Below are 18,042 nucleotides of genomic sequence, written 5' to 3'. Positions count from 1 at the left end.
TTAAACATACAAAAAGATATTTGGTCATCAATTTTTAAGTTGCTCTTTATTATTTTCATTAAGGGGTTTATTTCCAAAACAATGGCAGGGATGCACACTTAAATCCTCATGCACTGTTTTGAAAGTTGGCCCTAAATGTTAATATTATTTGTTGACACATTCCAGCTTTTGAAGGTCACTCCGTGTGTGTCTGATGTCACCTGATGAAGATACTGAATGTGTGTAACCTTGCGTGTTCATTTTAAAAGGTGAACATTAGTGCTCTTGAAAGCCACCAGATTAAGCAACACTCAAAATCCTTTATTTGGCCACAGAGCAGGATGGACAATAGCAAAGCAAACTTCCCCTGCCACTGCCTCCTACTATATGCACCTCGCTCCTGTTCTGCAGGGATTTCTAGGAATGAGAGTACAGTTCAGTCTTTATTGCCCATTTAAATTTTTGGCCCTTCTGCCCAAGACAGCAGCAAGGATGCCAACTGAGATGTAAGCACCAGGCTACAGGGAACCTGACGGAAGCCACAACTCATTTCACATATGGTACCCAACAAAACAATTTGAACAAATGGTATCTGTGTATCAGATTTTACATACTTGCAGTTCAAAACGGTAAACAGTCATTCAATGTTACTGTACAACTTTTATACCCCAGCAATAACATTTAATACAAACTGCAGGAACACAAGAAATTAAATTTAACCATCAGCAACATCATTTCTTACAAGGAAGGGGCCTGCAACATTGCAAGTCATCTCTACTGCTCCATAAACTTGTCAGCTATGGGGAACATCCTGAACAGCGGTTCAGAAGTTAACAGTTTTCTCTTCATCACCTGAGGGCTTTTTTGTGCATTCAGTTTGAAAATGTTTGTAACATCACTTAACTGGTCTGTAATTAAGGCTCAAAATAGCAAGATCTCAACAAATAGTAGGCTAGCAAAATGTTCCAACCTAGTATTTTCAACGTTGCTATGCTAAGGAAGAACTTAAACAAGTTTACAAAAATGGACGGATTTCATTTAACTCTTGAAATTTTTTTTAAAAAAAGTAGAGACACAGATCTGGTTAGAGACCAGCTCCTCCAAGACACTGACAGCAAACAATCAGAACATTTAAAAAGTTGGTCTGATTTGTATATTCAAATACTCATTGTAGTAGTAAGTATAACAGAAATACAGAACATGCAATAATATGAAAAACTTGCCTAGTAAATTCAAGTATAAGGCAAGAGGTGCAAGTAAGAAATTTACTGCTTGTACTAATCATGCTAGAAATGTTTTAAAACACAACTGAAATAATTCTGAAGATCATTCCAGTTTTCTCTAATAAGCATAGGGGCTTGTTGCGTATTTGAACTTATATGTTTTGCTAGTTAAACAAACAAACAAAACAAACAAGTCTTTCAATATATATCTAACCAAGATTTTCAAGTTACATGATATGCGTTGATCTTATTCTGTTCAGGCTTAACACTGGACAATTTCTGTATAAAGGAAATATTTGTTGAAAAGCAAAATATCTTTAATCAAGTTTCAGCAAAGCCAACAGAAATTAAAAAAAAGGAGTTGTGAAATACCACCCCACTCCTCCCACAATATTCTAACCTTTTTTACACGAATGGGACTGAAATAGAAGAGTAAATAAACATACCATCTAATGGCTGAATGGAAGGTTATTGAAATCTGATACTTTAAACTGCAATTCTCACTGCTTTATTGCCAAGGAAAGGAAAACACCTTTGAGAGAGAGAGAGATATTTAATGACTTTTGTTTGACTTCTTATTTTATGTTGCCCTCACAAAGGTAATGTTTAGATCAAACAGACATTCTGATGATTGAAAAGCTGGGAAAAGCTTGGGAAAGAAGACTATCAAACAAACCTAAACAGAATAAGAACAAAGCAAGAAAAATCCATCAGGTTCTCTACCTAACCTTCTAACAGCGTACATCACAAAGTGAAACAACAGTGGTACCCAACAAGCTATTCATAGTCACAATGCCAGAGACAATGCTAGGGGAATAACACTGTCTATTTCCTGAGCTCTCTCGTGGATACATATGCATACAGCATTCACAGCAGCATGTTTTTGGAAGTGTGTTATAGGGTTTATTTCCACAAAAAAAGAATGTTAACCAACTTCTTCACAGGCTCTGTGGCCTTTAGATTGCTCTGATGCACTTCTAAAATTTATTTTCCTTTCTAAGAATACTGTAATGTAAACATTGCAATGTATAGTTTTTATTCATTAAAAAAGTTGTTCCCTTGGGTGCTTTTCTAAAATCCAATCATCCTCCTAGTATAGACCCCAAACAGAGAGAAGAATAGGACTTATTAAAAAACAAACGTTACAACTTAAGCAACAGAAAATCTGCTACATGTTTGTGGGACTCCTGTGGTGAACTCCATCTCCTTAACAGCTGCTTGTCATTTTTTTGAGAAGTTGTGGCCAGAAGAAAAACAAAAAGATTAAATGGCAGAACATGATGGACATTTCCCTCTGCACTAAGGGGAATCTGATAATATAAAACAGCTGTTCAAAATAAATACAACCATTATGTTTTGCACTGTAATTAAAGTAGTCTGAAAGATAAAATAAAAAACAAATACTCATTTAAAGTATATATACACACACACACACACACTTTCTTTTTAGCTATCCCATTTTCATGCTGCCTTTAGAGAAACAGAGCAACGTGAAAGCTCTTGCTGTGTTCCATTCCATACCCTCTCAGCTGTAACACAAATAATGGTTGATTTATTCATGACAATACTATGAAAGCCAGTTTTGTGCATCTGCCTGAAACTGAAAAATGATGTCTTTTCATGTTGTGGGGCTGTGCTATGCAAATTTATAACTACATTCAGTATAATATACAAGTTCAGAAATGAGACAAAATGGTAGATGCTACTTCTTCACATACAGGCACTGTGACGAGGCACTTCAGAAGAACAACTGGCAGCTCAGCTGTTTAACTGATTGAAAGACTAATTTTTAAGTGCTCTATACAGTTGCATGAACACAGAACACAGGTGTAAACAGAACTGTTTGGCCTCCGATACAAAACAATATTTTTGAAAGAAAGTGCTGAGGTTTGGAAATCTGTCCTGCATATTTCCAAATGCTACTATTTAACATTCAGTTTTAAAGGATTAATAAAATAGAAGTGTATTTGAAGTTACCCCATTCAATAAGCTTTGGTCACGATTCCAAAAAGAGAGCGTAAGTCAATGAATTCTCTCAACTATCTTCTTCGTCATCACTAATAAGGTCCCTTTTGTCTAGGCTAGTCTCCCGTTCACGCAGGAAGTCCTCACGAATGGCTTCAAGTTCAGTTAGCTCCAAGCGCACTTTCTCCAGGTGGTAGGTCCTCCGGTTCCTGATCTGACGCAGCGGGAAAGGATTCAGATCCCCAAAAGCAATGCTGATCAGTTTCCTGAAAGATTACCTAGCATTAGACGATCACAACGGGATCTATGGCTTTTAATGGCAGTTTTAAGCTTCATTCACTTTAGTGCTTTATACATGGTGCAAAATGAATCTCTGGCATAGCTCTCCCCATGTACCTGGTGTGTCTTGGGTGAAATGCTGAAATTTCAAGGTAGCTTTGGAAAAGAAGAAGTTTTAAAATGACCACTTTAGTTACAGAATCTCCCCTTAAATGCTGGCCAGACTGCAGAAGCAGCTGCCAAGTCTACACTATGCTATGGTTTTAAGGACATTGAAACATTGTGGCAGGAGGTGTAACCAAGCTTTGATTAACAAGAGTTTCATCAACCAGGGTGGTTACTGATTATTTATTTCCTACATATTCCTTATTTCAGATCTTCTGCTTTAGTTCTGCTGAAATTAATTCAATACTATTGCCTTGAGAAATCTGACATTAGGTTACTGTACAAGTCCAAATGCACTGCACTTTCAAAATAAATGGGCTACAACAACAGTTGCATTCTGCATTTCATGGCTCCAGAAAGTACTGCACCAGTTTCCGTATTAAAAAAAAGTACTATAATTCTATTTAGCCTATTCTTGTAGGAGAATAAGCAATATTGCTGATCTGCAACTGTGATAAAACATCTTTAATGATTATATCGGAAGTTCTCATTTTCCCCACAATAGCTCATTTGAGCACCTGATAAATTGATCCCAACTGTTACTGAAATTAGTTAGCTTCTCTTAAGATGGTCTGCAGTTTACAGATTGAAAGGCTGGGATTTTCCTACATTCATATTGTAGAAGACTCAGAGGTCTTATAGGTTGAAACAGTAATTTCCTTGCTTCTATGCACACAAACATCAATAACCTCTCACTAAATATATACTCTAAAACAGGTCATCTAAGGTACAATTTTATCATAGTGAGACAATTAGGTATACAACTCTTATTTCCCTGTACATTATTCTGAAGCTGCACCAATGCACGCATTAGTCGGGACTTTTCCAATTAGGCAGCTTAAACTTCAGAAATGTGTTAGTGCCCATTAATTATTCCAGCCTCTTGAAAACGTCCAGGAATCACATAACTGAATGTCTATCTTTTCTGTATTATGAATAGGATGATGTGTGTTTTTTCACAAGACTGGACTCACATCTAGAATAGTCATTTTTCTACATTTTTTAAATCACTTAGCTTTACAAGTTCAAAAATATTTTTTAGAAGTAAATTGTAAAATGGTGAACTTGAGAGGCTAGAAGGGCATGAATCATGTATCTTATTTTACAAAGATTGATTTTTAAATTAATCAATTCAGCTTAAATCCACAAGGTGGCACTGTACTACTATAAAATATTTTCAGAGAGTGTCCATTTTAAAGTCAAATACAGAATGGGATTTAAAAAATAGAACACAGTGCGCATGTATTACAAAGCTTTTGTACACCAATATGTGCCTTAACTTAAACCATCAGAGAATGTCAGTCTGCCATCCCTAAAATAAAAGGAATATAATTTAAAAAAAGTAAATAGTTGGGGCCCCAAGTTTTCCAGACTTAAGCCAATCTGGTTTAGTAAACACGCCTTGGTAATACAAAAAGGTTTCTGTGGGAGCTGCAGTAATCCAATTTTAAAAATCAAAATTGAATTCTATCACTAGGTGTTATACACATTTGTAAAAAAAAGAAGGTCCAGTTTGACAAGTCTTGTAAGCCTCAAGACTGACATTATCTCAAAGAAAAGAGCACCACTGTTTAAATTAGGGAGGCACAACAATTCAGCCTGCAAACATCAGTTTCTGGCAGTGTTGTTGCGGAAAGTCATTTTAATTCAAAGGAGATTATAGGTTAAAAATTCCTGGAATACTCAAAAGGCTCAGGTTTAGTAAGCACTAGTTCCATTTATCTTTCTGTTGCTTTGTATGTTTAAAAACATTTCCACCCACACACACTTTTCCCCACTTGTAGGTTGGGAGTCATGTGCAACATTTTCCTTTGGCCAAGAAGAACTAAACACAGCTCTCCGCAATCATTTCTTAAATCATCATTATCAAAGGGGTGGGGGGAGGGAGTCAATGCTCAGGTACACAAAACAGTCTGGGTTCCATCCCCTCAGAGCCACTTTATTCTGGGGAGCCAAAGGCAAACTTCCCTCTGCTATGTGGAAGTGCAGAAGCTTTTCACTGGGTCAGCCCCTCACATTCATCTTTAAGCACTGGGTGAAACCATACAGACAAGTTAGTCTTTTCTTCCATTCAGAACTCCCAAACCATACAGGGAGCTCTGAACAGGAATCAGATTTTAAAGCCTAATTCACATACAATTTAGTATAGTAAATACCACCCAACCTGCACCCTGAGTTTACCTGTTATCAGAGAACAGCCAAGAATGTTAAAAAAGTTTCAAGTGTATTACTGTTGTGCCGAATTCTAATCCAAACAAACTGCTATTTTATGGAAAATAATTTTTTTGCTATTATTTAACTTACCACCCTGCCTGTATCAAATATTTAAGAACATTAGGTGCTAATTTATGCTGAACACAGTGCACATGAACTGCACTCCCTGTGCAAAGAAGAATGAAGGAGAGAATAGCACTTACAGCACTGTCTAGTTCCCGTCATCTCAAACACACGTATAAAATATTCTGACAACCCAACGCTTGCCTATGTACATGTATTAGTAGTACACAAGGTATCCCTGATTCAACAGGACATATCCACCTCTCTTACTTTTTGCTTAGATTACAAATTGTTACGGGCGGGGACCATCATGCTGCGTGGTTCCACTGCACCTAGCACAATGGGGCTCTAGGTGCTACGGCAATACAAACACGAACAAGAGTAAACGGCAACACTACAAAGTAACTACAGTAACAGGGGGTTAAACTGCCAAATTGCTTAGAAGATGAAGCTTTTTATCATTTTATCAGCAGCTACTTTTTTGCTTTTGAATTCTGAATGGGGGGAGTCTTTCATATACACATTTTAAGGAAGAGGATAGACAGAAATTAAACCAGTGACTAGAAATCTCACTAGGTATTCTTCTGAACAGATGCCACCCATCTAGGTGAAGAGTCTCATTTGTGCCCCAACATAAAATGTTGTAGATATTGAATATGTTTTTAATGTACTTACCTAGCATCAAGAATGGTGCGAGTGAAGTATCGGAGATACTTGAATATGGACATTGAATCTTGCAGTTTTAAGATCTCCTCTTCTTTGTATTTAAAAAGAGCCAGGGCAAAACGGAAAATTACCTGGATATTCAAAAAAGGTTTATATATACACATTACATTCTGAATACAATGATTCACACCTTCACTTTTATTACAAAACTGATTTTTAGAAATGTTGTGATCTTTCTGCATTAGTGTGTGCTCTTTAGCCTAATGGCAGCCTTCTGTAGAGGAAACAGCTCTGTTTGTGATGCTCAAACATTTTTTTCCCCAGGTACAATAATAATTTGAGCACCATCTAAACTAATGTCCAAAGGCTTCTGAGCTCCTTACAAAAACTAATCTGTAAAGCAAAGACAATATGGCCTAATAAACCACCAAAGCTGTTTCAGAGTTGAAATTAAAAAAAAATATTTTGCATTATATTAAAAAAAAGTAATTGGCTTTTCAAAACCAATTCAACTTTTGCCAACAGCTGCTCAGTCAGTCACTGGTAGGAGTTACAACAGTCTTGACACTCTCTCCATGATAGAATGGGTTCAGCAGGCCTAGCACTTTGCAACTCTGTACAGGTATATCTTATCACAGTATTGTGGTCTTTTAAAAGTTATTTTAAATAAACACACTAAAAAAAAAAAAGAAAAGAAAAAAAGCCACACTGTAAACTGGAATGTTCACTTAAGAGAAAGCTATGGCAGTGAACTTACTACTCTTGCCTATTTTCCCCCATCTCTTTCTCTTCCCCCTTCCCCTATTTGCTTAAGTGCTGTGTTCCTGTTGTATCTAAGTGTCTGAGAAAAAAAAAACCTTTTAAATAAAACTGTACGTTTTATTCAGCTACCATTTCATATGTGGGTTTCTGCTGAGGTGGGTACGTTTATAGGCAACTGTTTGTCGTCTCTTTTTAATGCTAAAATTCTTAATTAATGGGTTAGGTGCCCCGAGCACTAGATGGGGGTCTACAGAAAATTTAAAAAAAAATTTTGCTGTAGGGTGACAGGAAAGCAACCGCCACCTCCATACTCTCAGCCAAGTCTTGCACTTTCCTACACCTCTATTTTAGAATATTTGTAACCCAGGAAATACTGGTTAGATATCTGCTTATTTCTCAAAAAGGACTTTGATGCATCCAAATCCCAAAATTTAGACTTAAAATGGAAGAATTTGTTGGCTGGAAAAGCTGTTCTGTAAATTTCCTCCTCACTCCATTTTTTGACCAGCTCTTAAAACTAACATACTCTTGCAAAATACAACCATCCCCCATCTTGGATTTCTCAACACCACAGTGTCTTGTTACAACATCTGATATGAACTGAAGAACATCTAGCTCATACAACTCACCTTTGATCCCTCATATAGGAAAGAGTCCCATATTTTAAAGAGGATGTCACTGACCACGCTGTCCACAAATACTACCAGAAACCAGTTGAAAGTTATGAGTGTGTAGTCAACTTTGTATTGTTCAAAGTGAGCATGCAACCGTGGCAGTTTCTCACTCATCAGATCCTTGAACACTCGCTGGTCAACCTAAAGAGGACAGACATATTATTACTGCTGCTAAGTACTTACACAGCTCTGTATGTGTTTCAAAGCACACCACTTTTTATTAGACATTTATACTGTAGTAGTACTTAGAAGTCTCAGTCAGGTCTGGGCCCCCATTGTACAAGGCACTTACATATACTAACCAATCTAATCTCACAATAGCCCCATTGTTGGAGGCAAGTATTATTACCCAATTTCTAAGAAGTAGCTTTCAAAGTCAGGATTAGATTGAAACCATATTTCAGCGGCAGTTTTCAAGACTGTTTTATTTTGGCATAATGCATACCTGAGAGCCTAGCAGAGTTTTAGTATAATAATCACGAGGCATGAAAACTTCCACTATTGTAACCAGACACCAAAAAGCATCTTCCTGTTCCAAGTAGAGAAGTGCAATTGCTACCAATCTAAAAATAAAAAGAGAGTTTTGAAAAGAAGCCGACTAAAACACCAATCAAATCTATTAAAACAAAGTTCTAAAATAAAACAACCTTACTTTTTGTTCAGCAAGGAATAATGGACTGATAATGGGCTATACTAACCAATTTACTAAATACATTTAAAATTATTAGGCTAGCTCAAACAGGAGGCATGTCTTGGGTGTCAATACTTCTATTCAGCTAAATAAGTGGACCAATTAAGGCAAAAGGAAGCCAGCTGATTTGCTGGAAGCCATTCAGTCAGTGGCTTGGCCAAATTAAAGTAATGGGAACCTGTTGGTTCCAAGGCCATTGCTGTGGTTCCTAATCCTCACAGCCTCCTTTAAATGGCAGAGTTGAAAATAAAGATCCTCCTACACTTTATACACAAAGGAAGTCATGTGCATTATTTAAATAGCCTTCTGTAACAGAATTAAAGGAGTTACAAGTTCTTAAAGCTACGGTTTTATGTATAACAACACTACCAACTTGAAATTTATCATAATTTTAAAAATGAGCAAAAAGTAATTCTAAGGACTATGCATGCCCGAGACCCCATGCCGATATTTATGATCTTACTTAATATTTATGATCTTACTTTACTTACTTACTTTACTTAAAAAATATTTATGATCTTACTTTACTTGTGTTTCACATAAATAATCATTAAAAACTAACGGACTACATAGGGGAAACAGTGACAATGATTACACATAATTTATTCTGTGAGTTTGCTGCCAAACTAACAGAAAAAAGGTAAATCAATATTTCTCACCAATCTCTTCCAAGTTATAGTAATTTTAGGTCTTAGTTGAGATATTAGGCTAAAAAATTTCAAACTGAAGCATGATTTTAAGTTGATATGTTCCTTTAATTTCCAAGTTATTTAGTGAGCTTTCCAAAAGTATCTAGCCTCTAAGTGAAATTACTGTGCAGCTTTTCAAGGTATTTTGTGATATACTAAGGCTGCTTTGGCACAGGAGAACTTTTGCGCCTGCAGTGAGCCCCACAGAAGTCAATGGAGCACCATGCGCTTGCAGGGATCAGCCCACATAAAGCATCTTGTAGGTTTGGTGCCTTAGAAGTTTATTTGCCAAAAGCTATTGGGGAAAAAAAAATACACTGATTATATTTTGTTGTATAAAGTAATAATCGTCTCTCTTTTCTGGTAACAGAGAGAACTGAATTTCATTTTTGCTTTTTGTGAAGAAGATGGGATGGCCACTGAATCAGAAAAAAACCAAAATTAAAGAGTGAACTGTTTGAGGAAAAATTCCCGTAGGGCTCTACTATAAAGCATTCGTAGTGAAGGAGCTTTCAAGAATGTAACGGCAAGTGTGGCATATTCAGGGCTTCCGAAAAAGTAACTGGTTGGGCTGTGTAGTTTGAAAAATAAAATAAAAATACTAATGTGTCAGTCTCACTTTTCCATTTCATGAAAACTATAACATGATCAAAGGACATTTAGCTGCATTTCTGGTCTTCCTGTTTGCACAGTCAAGGGGAGCGATGAAAACCAAAGTTACATTAAGTGCATATAATATCAGACTTGACTTTTCTTTTTCAAGTCAGATTGCCTTAATCTAACATCACTTGCTTGCTGAAACTTCTGAATGTGGAAACAGTAACTACTTAGGACATCATAGAACTTTGACAGCTTCTCAGATTTTGCAAGGTGAAGCAAACTACAGTAAGGGCATAGATATTAACTTTTCCTTAAGTTTCGTGAATCTGCTGAAGTCTGACAATTAATGTTCAAAAACAGCAAAAACATTTTATAATTATTTTAATAAGTTAGGTCACACTCAGTCTGAAATGCTTATTCAGCCGTGAGGTTTCTTGCATTGTCTCCTTAATCACCCTGTGTTGGCCAAGAGCATGATGGCTCTGATCCAGAATGGCCATTCCTTTTGTGATCTCCAAGGGCAGTTCATTTTTTGGCATAGTACAATCACCTTCAGGACCCAAGTTTTTCTAAGCATAGGTGACTGATAAGCAATCAAAAGGGAACACTTCTGTTTCTTGTACCCTCTACCCTTGTGTGTAATCCTATAGACCTTGTTTAGGCTCCCAATTCTTGGACAAGTCCAGTGGCAAAGTTGTTTAACTAGTTATTTCTTTCATCTATCTACCACAGTAAGCAAAACTGACTAACACACTTCATTCCGCAACACCACTTTTTGCTAGGTTCTTATGTCAGCAGCTCTCTGTACAATTTAAGCATTTCAAACCAAGAGATTCCTGGGGTCTCCAGATAGCAACCCGTCTGCCTTGATTTGGGCACTTTGTTTTTTAAATCTAAAAAAAGCAAACTATACATAATTCTCTCTAATGTATGAGGATTTCATTTCATTACAAAATATCCTGAAAATTTCTGTGTCACACAGCGTTATTAGATTCATCTACATGTGAATCAGATTGGATTGCATTTCCGCACTCTCTTCTTTTGCCCTCTTTCTTCTCTTTACCAACTGCCAGTACAGCAATATTCCAATCAAGTGTCTCAAAACAATCATCAAGGAGAAGTGACAACTTTAAAAATGGTGGTGGTGGAGACAAAAGAAAACCAGGAAGGAAGTTACAGAAGAGAATATTACTTCCCGCCTCCCCCCCACGCAGCCCGAGCCAATCTCCCTTACCACCAGATTCTTGCAATCCTTTATTTTATTTTATTTCTGGGTCATATTCTCTTAGTAAAAAAAATAGAAGTACCAATTGCATAGTGAATACTAAACAGAATGTTCTTGCCCTAGCTGAGGCTTATATGAAAATAACTGGGGAAATTTTGGAAATATTTTGCACACATTAAGAGACAAGATTAATTTACCACAAATTCCTCTCAGAGAGGAATCCTTTTGGGCTTGTCTACGCTATTTTTTGTTGTTTTTCTTTTATGCACACATATGGCCTCACCAGATTCATTTGGCATAGATTTCAAATCAGGATAAAGCTGCACCAGTGCAAGTCACTTTACACCAATGCAGTAAACCTATTAAACTCCACAGGTGTTCACCAGTGTAATTACATCAGTGAAAAACTGTATCAATGGGGGGAAAAAAGTTCAGACAACCCCCTCTTTTATAGAGGCCTTTTATGGATCCTGAATACTTTTCTGTACTTAAGTTAGAAATGCTACAAACTCTTGAAATGTTTTTTAGAATAGAAACACCAGAGTCAGGATTTCCTGACCAGATTTATTAGCGTAAGATGCACTAGGGCAAATGATAGGATCTGTGGCCCTTGACTCCTGGGAGAATTCTGTGCCAAAAAATTAAAAATTCTGTGACCAATATTTTAAAATTCTGCATATTTTTGGTCAAAATAATGCAATATAATCCAGCTAGTTTCAATTATTTTGGTCATTTATTTAAACTACAATACAATGGATGGAGAATGGGAGTGTGGAGCATTGGAGGAAATCATCAAACCCCCTCTGTCTAATAGTAATGTAGCTAGTATTGACCCTTTACTTCTAATTATTAGGTCAACAAATATATGCAGCCACATGCTCAGTGTTACATCATAGGCAACTGAAGAGCAAGTAAGGGCCAGGGACTCAAACTCACAGTCTATACTGACTATTGACCATCTCGAAAAAGGTCAGTAGCAAACAGTTCATGGAGCACATTTTGATAGGAAATTTTTTCAGTCCAAAAATGTATACCAATTCTAATCAATAAAGGACCACAAGCATTTATAAGACTATACTGTCCTTTACAATAAGGCTCCTTTACACCACTCTGGCAATGTAATAGAGCCTTAAAATTTACACACCTGTTTTATACTCCTGGGGGAATTCACTAAGAACAATTAAGTAAGCAGACAGGCTGCTACATTCTCCTCTGCCAGAGGGAACAGAGCCTGCCCTACACCTACCTCTTCAGAAATACCCCAAAGCCCTGCCCCTCCACATTGAGCGTGCTGCAATAGTGTGCGAGAGGGACAGAATGTCTCTGTCTCTCACACACAACTACCCAGCCCCTGCCAGGTGGTGATTTACATCTCTACTGGCTGCTTTGGGTGTCCAAACCTACCTGTCTGCATTGCCAGAGAGCGGGCGCATTACCACTCTTGTGGCTTCCCTTTGCTTCTCTGTCAGAAGTCATTTTTCTGCGGGTAAGCAAATAAATCTACGGGAGCAATGAATTCTGCGCACATGCAGTGATGCAAAATTCACCCAGGAGCAGCCCTTCTAGTGCCAAACGTTTTTAACCAATCAGCCAGAGCTTTCATTTTTTTATGTTTTAAACTAAAGACAGATATTAAAGCAACACAAAACTTCAGCTCAGTTAAACACCACATTAATTGTATGAGTTCCCTCCAATCCTACCTCCTCTGCAAAAATCTATTTTTACAGGTTTCTGTCAGTCTATGTTTATGGCCCAAGCATGGATTTCTCTCCTCATTAAAAAAGCCAACAAATCAAAGCACTTGATCAAGTCGTCAACTCTTCTGAACAGAAAAAACTGTGATCATCTAGTGCATGTCTTTGAAAAATGAACAAGTACTCCAAAATGTGGTACTCCAAAATGTGGCCCTTAGATTAACTTGTTCTTCATATTATAGGAGGGAGAACTAAGCCCCTTATTTTTCAGGAAATTATTTATCAATTTTATGATCACTGTCTTAAAACGACATTTTTAAACATTATTTTGAATGACTTTTTTCTTGCAAATTCTTCCTGTTCAATAATTCAACTATTGATACATTTATTCCCAAATAATTGATATATTTATTCCCAAACTGTTACCAAGGTTTGAAACAACTTCCAAATTATCAAATCAGCAAGATGAGGAATATCTCTAATGAAGGCAACAATAAAAAAAAAATTCATCTTCCCAAGGCACAGTGCTATCCTTACTGTACACATCTACCAAGTGTTTCACTCTTATTAATCAGATTTGAAATATAATACCTGTTGAGACCTTGGCAATATCCTATATCAGGATTTCTCCACGAAAATGCCAGAAGGACATTTCTTAGCTTCTGGATCCCTTCAGAAGTGGGGGAAGAGTAATGCTTGTTGTTTGGCAAAGTTCGCAAGAGATCCAGCTCTATTTGTTTGGATGCAGGATTCTGTTTTTCAAGGGCATTCTGAAGCAGGGTTTGGAAATATCCAGGATCAGTACTGTCCTTGCACTTTTTAATGTGGAGGTTGATGCACCACCTCCACATCTTGGAACGATGTTCATGCGGGATTCCAGAGCGGATAAGATTCTTCAATTCTGGACAGCATATCATCTCCCTGTTCATTGTGCTTGCAAAATAGTTTTCCCATTTTACCCCTGTGGAAATCTCCTGGTTTTCAGTGAGAGAAATGGATTTCAGATCTAAGGCTCGCACCTTTGCTACTAATTTCTCTTCCTCATCGTCTTCTGGGACTGTCTGAAACCCATAAATATCATGTTCACTGTAAGAAAAAAAAGAATATGATTTCTACAAAAAGTTTGCAGTCTGGTATGTTCTAAGGAAATTCCAAGTAGTCATTCTTAAGTTACTTTGGTAATAGTTTATACAGCAATATCCTTAAACCATGCCAGAGCTTTCATACTATTTTAATAAAAAAGTGTCAAAGTTCCCTATTTAGTTTATTACAAAATATATTTTACTTTTTGAACAATTCTGTATTCAGAGACTGTATCTACATTTGGAATTAATGTTATGTAAGTCACTGCAAGGAGTTTAAGCCATAGAATTATGTACACAAAATTATGGGACAACCACGTTATATTAATATCTGGAATAGTTAAATGTATTGGATAATTTTGCTGATATTTAATTTGATACCAAATTATTTAATATAATTGAAACAAAGTATTGTGCTTACAAGGCCTGTTATGTGATTTCACAGATATAGTTATGCTATTATTCATGGAGGGAAAGTAAACTAGAAATTAAAAAAAAAGAAACCTATCAACTTTCATATGCAAATACCTTTGGCCCAGCAATAAACATCAGCCAAGATGCCTAGGGTATAAGTGTACTGTTCAGAGGGGAAATGGAGGATGAGAAAACATTGTATATTCATTCACCTGAAGTACTTTTAGGATACTTAAGACTTTACAATACATATGAAGTTTCATATCTGAAATCCACTCTCCACCCACCCCTCCCTCCAAATACAGACTGGATTCCCTCAAAATAATTAAATTAGCCTCAGGTTTACCTGACAAGGAAAGGTTTAAAGAAAGCTTGTTCTGGTTGCTCACTACTGTCCACTTTTAATGCATCTTCGAGCAATCGAGTAATGACATCATGAGTAGGTCTCTGTTCCTCAGAGCAAACAGGAGTCTTCATTTCTTGAAGCAAGATCAAGTATTTACTTTCTATCTGACAAAGTTTGGCTTCCAGGCTAGCACACTGTAGAGAATAACATGCCAAATTACTGTACTAATTAGAAACACAAATACATGTCACACTAAGTATTTCTAAACATCTGATTCAAAATTCACACAGCCTAAAGATCAAAGGGATACAAATCTATAACCTGAAAATAGTCAGTTTTCCTCTCCTATTTTTACATGTCCAGATTGCACAAAGCGACTCAAACATTTGAACAAACATTCCGAAATGGATTTTATTTTATTATACTGTTTATGATAGCAAATACTATAATTAAATGCTGCATGCTCAGACTGGAAAAGACAGTTACTTTTTCTGTAACTGGTGTTCTTTGAGATGTGTTGCTCATGTCCATTCCACAATAGGTGTGTGTGCTTGACATTTATGTGCAGGGCTAGTTCCTACACGGACCACAGACTTTAAGTCTGGAGATTTCCCATGTAGGCCTCCCACCCCAAGTCTGACGCATAGGACACCAACTCCACAGTTGGGGACTGGCCCCTGAACAGGACCCTTTGGAGCATGTTCACCGGGGTGGACCACCAGCGGTGGGAAGTTAGTACAGGTCCCGGCACAGTGAGGAATTTGTCCATCCTGTCTCTGGACTGGGAGAAAGCCGAGGCCAACCAGAGCTGAAGGGGCCACATCCTGAGTCTGGTGTGACGAACCACATACGTGCATGCCAACATACGACCCAGAAGTTGGAGGCACACTCTGGCACCCATCACGGGAAACCTCGTGACCACCCTGATGAGCTCCCTCAGGGTTTCGAATCTGTCTGTAGGGAAGGAGGCTCTGGCCGATGTCGCGTCCAGAATCACTTCAATGAACTCTATGCATTGCACTGGTACCAATATGGATTTGGTGCTGTTTACCAGCAGCCCTTGTGGAGCATGTGGACAGGAGTGTTACGTGATCCTGTACCTGTGATCTGGAGCTGCCTTTGACCAGCCAGTCGTCAAGGTAGGGAAAAATCTGGATCCCCCCCAACGCCTGAGGTAGGCTGCTACCACAGACATACACTTTGTGAAGACCCTGGGAGCCACTGATAGGCCAAACGGGAGGACAGTGAACTGGTACTGTTCCTGCCCTACCGTGAAACGGAGGAAATGCCTGTGGCCCTCGAATATGTGAATGTGGAGGTATGCGTCCTGTAGATCAAGGGTGGTGTACCAGTCTCCAGGATCCAGGAAGGGGATGATGGAGGCCAGAGAGACCATGCGAAACTTGAGCTTTACCATGTACTGCTTCAGGCCTCGCAGGTCCTGGATGAGCCTGAGGCCCCCTTTCGCCTTCAGGATAAGTAAATAGCAGGAGTAGTACCCCTTGTATTTGAACTCCGCCAGCACTACCTTCAACGCTCCTAAGTGAAGGAGCCGCCGCACCTCTTGCTCGAGTAAGCCCTCGTGAGAGGGGTCCCTGAAGAGTGACGGGGAGAGAAGGTGGGATAGCAAGAAATTGGAGGGTATAGCCCTGGGAGATGGTGTTAAGGACCCATTGGTCCGAGGTCAGCCGTGACCACTCTGGGAGGAAAGTACATAGGTGGCTGGAGAAGAGAAGGTCGGGTGGATCCCTGGTACAAACTGTTAAATTGTCCCTGGGCCTTCCATCAAAACTGCCACTTACCTGCCTGCTTGCCCTTGGAGGGCCCAGGCTGAGGCGCAGGTCAAGATTGTTGTTGTGGGTGCTTTTTATAGTCCCTTGATTTTTTTTTTTTTATAAGGGGGCTCATATCTGGAGTGTGTGGCCTGACTAGGAGCCTGCTACGGTTTGAATTTGTCCTGGCCAAGGCCAGGACATAGAGCCCAAGAGTCTTTAGTGTCGTGCGAGAGTCCTTAAGACCGTGTAACTTCACGTCTGTTTGTTCCGCAAACAGGACCTTGCTGTCAAAAGGGAGGTCCTGCAGGGCGTCCTGTGCCTCACTGGACAACCCTGATAACAGGAGCCACGACGCTCTCCTCATGGACACGTCGTAGGCCATAGAACTTGCAGCCGTATCCACAGCATCCGAGGCTGCCTGAAGGGCCGCCCTGGTGGCAGCTGTGCTCTCCTCGACCAGAGCCTTAAACTCCTTTTTAGCATGCTCCTGGAGGGAGTCCTCAAACTTGGGCATTGAGTCCCACAAGTTGAAGTCATATCTGCCCAGCAGGGCTTGGTGGTTTGCCACCCTCAGCTGGAAACTTGAGGACGAATAAATCTTCCTACCGAATAAATCTAGTCTCCTCGAGTCCTTATTCTTAGGAATAGGAACTGGTTGGCCCTGGCGCTCTTTGTGGTTGACGGCCTCGACCACTAGAGAGTTGAGGGCAGAGTGGGTATACAGATACTCGTGGCCCTTCGCGGGCATGAAATACTTTCATTCTGGCCTTTTAGAGATGGGGGCAAGGAAGCTGGGGTTTCCCACAGGGCATTTGAGATCTTTGCCACCCCTTCATGGAGTGGGAGAACCACCCTGGCTGGCGCTGTAACTGAGAGGACATCAAAGAGGGAATCCGAGGGCTCCTCCACCTCCTCAGCTTGTAGGCTGAGGCTTGATGCCACCCTTTTCAAAAGTTCCTGATTGGCTTTATTGTCCCCTCCTGCGGGACAGGAGGAGGAGGGGCCGTGATTGCCTCATCGGGGGAGGCCGAAGAGGGGGTGCGGTGCTCTGCGTCCCCACCAGTGCCGCAGGACCCACCACTTGGTCCCCTTCGGACTGCGGAACTGGGGAGAAGCACTCCACTGACCCTTTTCTGGGGGGCTGCAAGGGGGGGGCTGACGGTCTTTCTGAGGCTCTGGCCACCAAGCGAGTCACCGCTGGAGGCTGTGTCAGGGCCCACTGGTACCACTGTACCTGCCTCGGCACCAACGGAGCAGACTGTCCCGCCTGGCTCACCGACTGTCAACTTTGAAGGGAGGCCGGGCTGGCATACGATCTACTGCTATCCCGGGATGGGGATGAGTGACGGTGTCAGGAGCGGTGCTGATCTCAGGACCGTGATCCCGGTGTGGAGGAGTGGGAGTACTGTCAGTAGCGGCAGCTCTGCAAATGGCTACGACGGGCGGATCCGCAGTGGCTGGGTGCTGGCGATCTATGCCTGGGGCTGCAGGAGCGGTGCCACGGTGGGGACCTCGAGTGGGATGAAGAACAGGAGC

General features: G+C 39.7%; 2 protein-coding genes across 2 annotated transcripts in view; both read right to left on the bottom strand.

Annotated features, from left to right (window-relative positions):
* The window catches only part of DAPK2 (death associated protein kinase 2), a 93,138-nt gene extending 89,915 nt beyond the window's left edge, over positions 1–3,223 (bottom strand). Inside the window, exon 1 of the mRNA XM_074966094.1 lies at positions 3,180–3,223. The gene's annotated coding sequence lies outside the window, so the exon portion shown is untranslated. The remainder of the gene's footprint in view (positions 1–3,179) is intronic.
* TBC1D2B (TBC1 domain family member 2B) overlaps positions 1–18,042 on the bottom strand; it is an 85,383-nt gene that overhangs the window by 19,773 nt on the left and 47,568 nt on the right. The window contains exons 8-13 of the mRNA XM_074966090.1: positions 14,732–14,925; positions 13,481–13,975; positions 8,436–8,553; positions 7,946–8,131; positions 6,564–6,685; positions 3,180–3,433 (exon numbers count right to left, since the gene is read on the bottom strand). Coding sequence (XP_074822191.1) covers positions 3,238–3,433; positions 6,564–6,685; positions 7,946–8,131; positions 8,436–8,553; positions 13,481–13,975; positions 14,732–14,925 — 1,311 coding nt within the window. The 3' untranslated portion in view covers positions 3,180–3,237. The remainder of the gene's footprint in view (positions 1–3,179; positions 3,434–6,563; positions 6,686–7,945; positions 8,132–8,435; positions 8,554–13,480; positions 13,976–14,731; positions 14,926–18,042) is intronic.

Source organism: Natator depressus, chromosome 10, assembly GCF_965152275.1.
Source record: "Natator depressus isolate rNatDep1 chromosome 10, rNatDep2.hap1, whole genome shotgun sequence".
In the NCBI taxonomy this organism is placed as follows: domain Eukaryota; kingdom Metazoa; phylum Chordata; order Testudines; family Cheloniidae; genus Natator; species Natator depressus.
Note: the sequence above shows the minus strand (reverse complement) of the source record. Positions and strands in the feature narration are given on the sequence as shown.